Source organism: Arachis ipaensis, chromosome B10, assembly GCF_000816755.2.
Source record: "Arachis ipaensis cultivar K30076 chromosome B10, Araip1.1, whole genome shotgun sequence".
NCBI classification, from domain to species: domain Eukaryota; kingdom Viridiplantae; phylum Streptophyta; class Magnoliopsida; order Fabales; family Fabaceae; genus Arachis; species Arachis ipaensis.
Genome location: NC_029794.2, coordinates 132,888,061 through 132,896,124, shown reverse-complemented (window position 1 = coordinate 132,896,124; position 8,064 = coordinate 132,888,061). Strand labels below are relative to the sequence as shown.

Here is an 8,064-nt window from a genome sequence, read left to right as displayed (position 1 = left end):
AGTATTTTTGTAGTACCAAATATACTAATTCAATATTTCTATATACAATATTTATGTTTATATCTATAATTTTGTGTTTTTGCATTTTTGTCTCGGTGTTTTGTGTCGGTAAACAAACGCGGTCAAAGTAACCTTTTTTATTTTATTTTTGAAAAGTGAATTTGTTGTAGTTGCATTTTTTTTTAAAAAAAAATCATTTTTTAAAAATGCAATTTGTTGGGAATTTGTTTCCGAAAATTTTAGGTTAACTATATTAACGTAAATAATGAAATTAATAAAGATACTAATTCACATTTTTATTAAGAAAATGTGTATGAATTTGAAATTAGCTGAAATTGTAAATGATTTTATGACAAAAAGTTGGGGGGAAAAGAAAAAAGAAAAGCCGGGAGTGAAACTCAATCTGAAAGTAAAATAGCAGTTTTTTGAAACCCTTCAGCTTTCTGCAGAACCATACTCTTCGTCTTCGACGGTGTTTTCTGAGGTGGCGATTGAATTTCACAACAACGACGCTATCAATCAATACTCTCAGTTTTCCATCCACAAGCTTCATTCAGTTCTTGCTTTGATTTTCGTTTCGCGGTAAGCGATCTTAGTTTACTTTGGTTATTCCTTCCAATTCTTAGCTAGAAACCTGTCTCTGATGGTGTGGGTTTATCTGTAGTTTGAGTAAGAATAATTGCAGAAAATGTAAATGACATTTAGCACAAGGTTCCCCTTGGTTTAGCACAATACAAGTTAGTGATCCATTAGCACATAGTTGTTTTCATTTTTCCGAATCTTCGAATCCTAAAAATGCCAAACACTCTAAATCTCAGCAGATTGTTTTCGTTAATAGTGATTGTATTTGAGTGTAAATATTTAGTGCTCATTGGATATAAAGCTCAGTACCGAGGAGTATCTTCCTCAAGTTATACAAATCATTCTCTTCAAATTCTCATTCTACTCTTTTTTGTCTCTGCCGATTTCATAAATTCGGTATCAGAGCATGGATTCCAAAGATTGTCTTTCTCCTGTTGTTGCCATGGGTAGAAAGAGCGGGGAGTTCTTTTTGGTTTTTGTCATGGATACTAAGGGTTGTACAGAATGAGTCTTTGCTGGTCGTGGGTGAAACGGCGGTCGGAGCAGTGGGTCATGTGATGCAGAAGCAGCATTCTTTCTGGGCGTGTATAGTGTTAATTGCAGCTGCACTTCCGGCGGTTGTTCAATCTCGGAAGGGCGGGAAGGGCGACCCTGATGGCAAGGTTGGTTGGTTGGAGTCTGGCATGGGGGTTGGCAATGGCAATAGTGGTGGTGTGAGAAAAATTCTGATACCAACTTGAAAGCAATACGAGGAAAATGAATTATATTTCTGATATTGAAATTGTACAAAACATTTACAATAATATTTAGGCGGGAAATGATATTGTCACTTATTTTTTATTATGCCACTCCACTCATGATCACATGATTTTTTGGCATTGTTTGTTTGTATGAATTTATAAAACATTATCAAAATAGGAGTAATAATATCCATTCACTATTTAGGCAGCTTGGTAATAATTTGAAATTGTTGTTGTATGTTTCTACCAAGATTGTTTCATTTATACATCTTATCTGTATGTTTAGACATGTGATTAGATAATTTCTAATCATTATTGCTTTCATGTTAATATGCAGTTATGGGAAAGAGAAAACGTTTGCGAAGTTCATTGAGGTTAGCATCTCAACAGCATGGTGATGTTCTTGCTTCCACAACAAAAGCTCCAACCCGTTATTTAAGACCAGATCAGGTTCCATTGCCACCAGTTCAGGCTCCTACAAACTCCTTGCCAGCTAATGAAGCCACGCAACAAGCATCAGGTCTGCCTTCTGATTCAAATTACATATATATGTACAAAATCTACATTAGTGTACTTACAGTAGATGCACATCTGTCTGAATATTAAAACTAACATGGTGCTTTAGTTGGTTGTAAACTGGTAATAGTTTCACGTAGTTAAAACCAAGGTTGTTTCATTTATACATCTTATCTGTATGTTTTAGACATGTAATTAGATAATTTCTAATCATTATTGCTTTCATGTTAATATGCAGTCATGGCAAAGAGAAAACGTTTGCGAAGTTCGTTGAAGTTAGCATCTCAACAGCATGGTGGTGTTCCTGCTTCCACAACAAAAGTTCCAACCCGTTATTTGAGACCAGATCAGGTTCCGATGCCACCAGTTCAGGCTCCTACAAATTCCTCGCCAGCTAATGAAGCCTTGCGACAAGCATCAGGTCTGCCTTCTGATTCAAATTACATATATATGTAAAAAATCTACATTAGTGTAACTTATCTTTATTCATGCCAAGAGCAATTACATCAATTCTTTGGCGCTTATGGTCAGTACATGTATCTGAGTAAAAAATAATTAAGATGGTGCTTTATTTGGTGGTAATAGTTTCACATAATTAAAACTAAGGTTGTTTGATTTATGTATCTTATGTGTATGTTTTGACATATGATTTATATAATATCTAATCTTTATTTTATTGCTTTCATGTTAATATGTAGACATGGCCCATGTTAAACGTTTGCGAAGTTCATTGAGGTTAGCTACTCAACAGCAAAGTGATGGTCCTCCTCCTACGGCGAAAGCTCCATCCAATTCTTTGAGACCAGATCAGGCTCCCTTACCATCAGTTCCGACTCCCATAGCACCAGATCAGGTCCTCTTATCACCTGTACAGACTCCTACAGACTGTTTTCCAGCTAATGAAGACCCACAACATGCGTTAGATCAACCTACTGATTCAAAGGTTGCACGTGGACGCTCTGTTGGTCGTGAGTCTACAGTAGGTTGGAACGTAGAGATAATAGGTATATATTATTCGCATTTATTATTAACTTTTTGACCCAATTTGTTTGTCCCTCATTTTGGTTGAGTAGAATATTTCTTGTTTTTTTCTTAAGACTCTGAAAACGTTCATAAGAAAATCAAGATCAAGGTTAAGGAAGTTAGCAATCTGCCTAGAGGGGAGCGGATTATTGTAGAGTTTGATGATCAGGGTTCCGCATATGGTGAAGCCCAAGGTTTACTTGCTGGATACTGTGGAATATTGGCAGCAAACTGTAATCTCTTTCCAATTAGTTTTGAAAAGTGGTTGGGAAAAACAGGCATGCCTAAGACATATAAGGATAAGTGCTTTGATACACTCATTAAGGTAAAGGTGACATATATATATATAGTGTGTGTGTGTGTGTGTGTGTGTGTTTTATGTATGTTATTATTGGACAGTTGGACTACATAAATTGATAATAGAACAACCTTTTGTTTTTGTATTTTTCTTTGTCAAAAGCCTCGATTTTATTTTAGGACTTCTGAAAGCATTGCTTATAGATATTGCAATCAAAGTATAGCGAAGAAATGGGCAACAAGTAGACAAAGGATATGGAATGAGTTTTATGACCCAGCCCAGAGTAGAGATGAAATTGTTGAAAATGTGCCAGTGGGCATTCAAAGAGATCAGTGGGCTGCTTTTGTTGATTACCGTCTAAAACCTTCAACAATGGTAAAATTCAAGTATTTTCATGAGTTGTTTATTGTTGCAACTAAATATTGGATTATTATCAAGTATACTAATATTTTGTTTATAGAAGCTTTGCAGAAAAAATAAAGAAAATCGAAGCAAGCAAACTATTCCACATACTTGTGGAGCTAAACCTAACTCAAGACGAAGGCATGAGTTGGTAGCTACACTATCATAATTTGTGGTTTTACAAAAGTTAAATTTCTAATTTGATTTATTTACATTGTTTCCTGCTTAGTTGCTAGAAACTGGAGAAGCTCCTAGTCGAGCAAGGATGTACATTGAAACTCACAAGAGAAAGAATGGATCATTTGTGAATGATGAGGCAAGAGCTGTAGTGGTAAGCAGATGATGTCTTCTTACATCTTACATTTAAATCCTACAGTTTTATATTCACTTATTTTGAACATTCCATGATTATAGGAACAAATTAAATTGAATATGAAACAATCAAATATTCATGAATCTCAAGTGTCACCTGATGATGCTGTTGGTAAAGTATTGGGGCCTGAGCACTCTGGTAGAGTACGATGTATGGGCATGGGAGCAGCTCCTACTAATACATTCAGGAATGTTAGGAGGAGTCGACTTACTGGCATTGTTGTGCCTTCATCTGATGTTGCTGGATCTTCCCCAACTTACACAAATTTACAGCATCGGATGACTCAATTGGAGATAAAGGTTCAAGGTTTAACAAACGTAATCAAGGCATACATAATATCAAAAGAAGGAAAGATTCCTGAAGAATTGGCGGGCTATTTTCCTTCTGAAATAGAGGTACATAGATTCTCAATACTAACTATAACTCCATGAATTAGATTGTTTGAGTGGTAATAATTTGATTGCATTTCTTGGTTTTGATTTCCTTGGTTATCTCCACATAGCATGGTTGCTTTGGCCTTGTAAGTTGTAATACGGTGTAGGTGCTTGTTCAGGATTGTCAAATCATTTAAGCAGTCCAGGCTTCTGTTACACTACCATATGTAGAAGTATAGTTTTGTATTAATAGTTTAAGACCAGATCCATAGGCAGACTTGATTGAGGACTTCCTGGAAAAAAAGAACTCCCCTCAGGATCACTAGAATTGTCAGATGGGCAGAAAGCTAAGCAATCCTCAGTCCTTGAAGGATCAGATTCTGTTGAACTGAATCCACCTACCAACCATGAAGAATTTCAACTCTTCAATTTATACTACAGAATAGCCAATATAATTTTATTACATGCATACTTTATATAAATCATCCCTCAAGCTCCAATCATTTATTAACAATCAATCCCAAATTAGTCATATTTGATTTCAGTTCCAACCCTTCCTTTATTGTAAGATTTTCCTTAACAATTGTGTATACTTGTAACGATTGAGTAATAATTGCCTTTGCAACTAGCAAAAAAAAAAAAAACTACTCTCTAGTCTAAAGTAGTTTGATCTCCATTAGAAGGGAGAACAAAAGCACAATTTTGATCATTATTGCTTTCCTTCGTGAAGTGGTGGATTCTGTGTTGTTCATATTTGTTTTAAATTTGAGTGTATCTTACCCATTTGGTATTTGGCTATTAATATTAGTGGAGGTTGAGACCAAGATTTAGCTTTACTGCTTTACTAAGTGTGCATCATTCTTACTAGTTCACATTTTGATCACAGGCATCTTGATGTTCCTTATGCTGGTGGAAATCCCTACTTAGATTTTCTTTTTAGTTAGCAACTAATTGAAATAGTTAATGACATACTTGGAAATTGTGACCATTGTTTAACAAAAATCTGTGGAGTAGGAAGCAAATTCCTTGTCACTTATTGCAGATATTATATGAATAATCCTTTTTGTTAGTTCCTATTGTTTTTGAATCCTTCCTAGACATACCAGGAAAGCACACGTCTTTTTCTCTCTCTTAAACTTCTCATTAGTTAATTTCTTTGAAACTCTAAACTTCCTAATAGGGATGTGCTTTTACATCATGACTGATTTTCCCTTATTTTGATGTATACAATCACTGTTAACAAGTTTCCCTATGCTTCAGCATTATTTCATAAATGGATAATGTTTTTGGTATTTTATTTCTAGTAAGGGAGAGGGGGACCGGTGTCAAACAGGTAAACCGCAAAGCTAGTTAACTGCATGAAGAGACAATGTTGTAAATAAATAAAAATTTAAATTCATGTAATCTATCATGAACACATTATGTTATTTATTGCTTTATTCCGTTTCCAATTATTCTTCCAAATGATGTATCTGTTAATCTTTTTCAGCCTGATGATGTTGGGAGTGAGTCTACTCCACGTTTGGATGCGAGGAGATCGGCAACATCGTCATCAGAAGGGAGCAATTCTAATCATGAAGCACTTTAGTATCTCAAAAGAACCGGTTTACAACAAGTACATGTTTTGTTCATGGACTTGGGTTTTATTTTACCGTTATGAATTTAAAGTTGCAATTTATAAGATACATGTTCAACTTGTAAACCAAATTAGCTGTATTAGTCACTTGAATTCTTCCTCTAGGATGGTAAGGAAACTCCTCAATGCCATGTTAATATATTTTATTTCCTCCTTTGTTTTTGTTGTGAATGGACTGCGTGTGCTCCATTTGGCCTTCATGATAAAGGTTGGTCCTTAGAGGTGTCACTATTTACAAATTGTATATAGCTATGTTAAAAAGTGTTTTATATATTTTAGTACTCACAAGCAATATGGTTGTATGATTCATAACTTTACAGACTTGTGATCTGTCTTTGATGTTTCCATGCTTTTGATTCACAATACTTGGTTAGATTGGATGCATTGATTATGTTTTTCTTGTTTAGTCTTTTGGTAACACTGTACTCTAAATTATGCGCAACACTTCCATTTTCTTTTGTATGAATTTAGATTTTGTTGTGGTTGTAACTTGTAAAATAGTTTTGTTTGATATATGAATTAATGAATATAAGATGAGTGCTATTCTTTTAGTTTTCGATTTTACGTATTTTTATCCTCACATGCAAAAAAAGCTGTAATAAATCAGCTAATTACGCAAAGGCTCCTACGATAATTATACTTATCGGTGATATTATATGTACAAGCGTTTTTGTAATTATGTTTAACTAAATTAGCATAAGTTCAGCCAAAAAAAAAACATACACATACGTTATCACTTCTTTGTTTTTTTTTGTCAGAATAACTATCCGGATATCAGGGATAATAAACATCTCATGTTATAAAAAGCTCTCAATTTTCCGGATCTGGAATTCTAATATCATGTCATAAAACCACTCATCCCAAAAGCATAACCTGATAAAATAATATAACACTAATAGTCATATCTCTAATACTTTCTAAACCTTTATTATTGTACGCTTAAACCATGGGCTTCCTATACTTTCTCTTATTTATTTGTAGAAATCATGGGCCATTGAGGAAACTCATCAAGCCCATTCTTGAAACGGAAGCGTTAGCAGCAACTCAATTACCCTCACTTCCCTTCCCTTCCCTTCACTTATAGAGCCCTACATTTTCCTTTGACTTGTTTCGATTCGAACGTCTAACTTCCATTGAAGATGAATGGCGTTGTTAGAGCTGCACTGAAGAGAGGTCATGCCCTTCCAATCTTCAGTCAGCAGCAGCTCAGGTGCTTCTCTACTGGAACGGTGCCGCCACCACACAATCCAACAAATCCATTCCTAGAAAATGCGGATACAGGTAAACCATTTTATTCAATTCCTTCATCGCATTTCAATTGTGTTCAATTTCTGTTGGTTAGTATCATTCATTTCTCATATAATTCTAGGGTTATGTGTTTCGTTAGGGGGCTTGTGGTTTGCCAAATCCTTTCACATTACCGAGAATTGTGCCCTAGGTTTTAAGTTTCCCCAAGATTGATTCCCAGAAATATGATAATATTGTTTGAAAACCGTACACCAGCTGCAATTGTAGAAGTTATAGTTTGTATTTGTATTTGTATTAGTATTAGGAGGTTCCTTGTTTTTAATAGAGTAAATACCCTTTCCGGTGCTGAGCATTTGTCCGAAGAACAAAACGACCCTTCACAATTTGAAAATTCCTAATCAGCCCCAATTATTCAAGTAATTGGTCTAAATGGTAAATGGTGGCCTGTCGATGTGTGCTTAGACCAATGAATTGAACGGTTGGGGACTGGGTAGGGATTTTTGAATTGTGGAGGACTGTGTCCTTTGGATAAATGGTCAGTGTTGAACAGGACATTTACTTTTTTTTTAATATTTACCCTCAAATAGGAAAAATGGGAATTGATAGGAACTTATATGTTTACCCTCATGCATTTGAGCATGTAAATTGCTAAAACATACATTCCAAGAGTTTATAGGTTTCACCGTTTGCGAATCATAAAAGCATGTAGTTGTACTCAAATTTGATAGGTGCTAATTTCCATTGATGTTCATTGACATGCTTAATCAGTTAATCCTATAAGTGCTTGCATGTGCCTTATGAATACCTGTTATTGATTCTTAGATGATGACTGTGCTCCTTTCACTTTTTCTTCTTAGGGTTGGCATATGGTA

General features: G+C 35.0%; 2 protein-coding genes across 4 annotated transcripts in view; both read left to right on the top strand.

Annotated features, from left to right (window-relative positions):
- LOC107623553 lies at nt 354–6,230 on the top strand. 3 transcript variants are annotated; one of them, XM_021113973.1, is made up of 11 exons: nt 356–582; nt 986–1,239; nt 1,660–1,842; nt 2,077–2,259; nt 2,537–2,842; nt 2,936–3,186; nt 3,322–3,534; nt 3,620–3,712; nt 3,791–3,892; nt 3,976–4,329; nt 5,798–6,230. In XM_021113973.1, exons 2-11 carry the CDS (start codon nt 1,140–1,142, stop codon nt 5,894–5,896), a joined length of 1,884 nt encoding a protein of 627 aa, XP_020969632.1. In that variant the 5' UTR covers nt 356–582; nt 986–1,139; the 3' UTR covers nt 5,897–6,230. The 3 variants fall into 3 exon arrangements, with proteins under 3 accessions (XP_020969633.1, XP_020969632.1, XP_016181362.1); XM_021113974.1 differs by lacking the exon at nt 2,077–2,259 and having other exon boundaries at nt 354–582; XM_016325876.2 differs by lacking the exon at nt 986–1,239 and having other exon boundaries at nt 357–582.
- LOC107623861 overlaps nt 6,938–8,064 on the top strand; it is a 3,226-nt gene continuing 2,099 nt past the window's right edge. The window contains 2 exon segments of the mRNA XM_016326255.2: nt 6,938–7,225; nt 8,050–8,064. Of these exon segments, the coding sequence (XP_016181741.1) occupies nt 7,214–7,225; nt 8,050–8,064 (27 nt within the window). The 5' untranslated portion in view covers nt 6,938–7,213.

Coding starts and splice junctions, on each gene's coding strand:
- LOC107623553 (XM_021113973.1), top strand. CDS start 1,140: ATGCAGAAGCAGCATTCTTTCTGGGCGTGTATAGTGTTAATTGCAGCT. Junction 3,187..3,321: donor GCTTTGATACACTCATTAAG/GTAAAGGTGACA, acceptor CTTTGTCAAAAG/CCTCGATTTTATTTTAGGAC. Junction 3,893..3,975: donor ATGAGGCAAGAGCTGTAGTG/GTAAGCAGATGA, acceptor CCATGATTATAG/GAACAAATTAAATTGAATAT.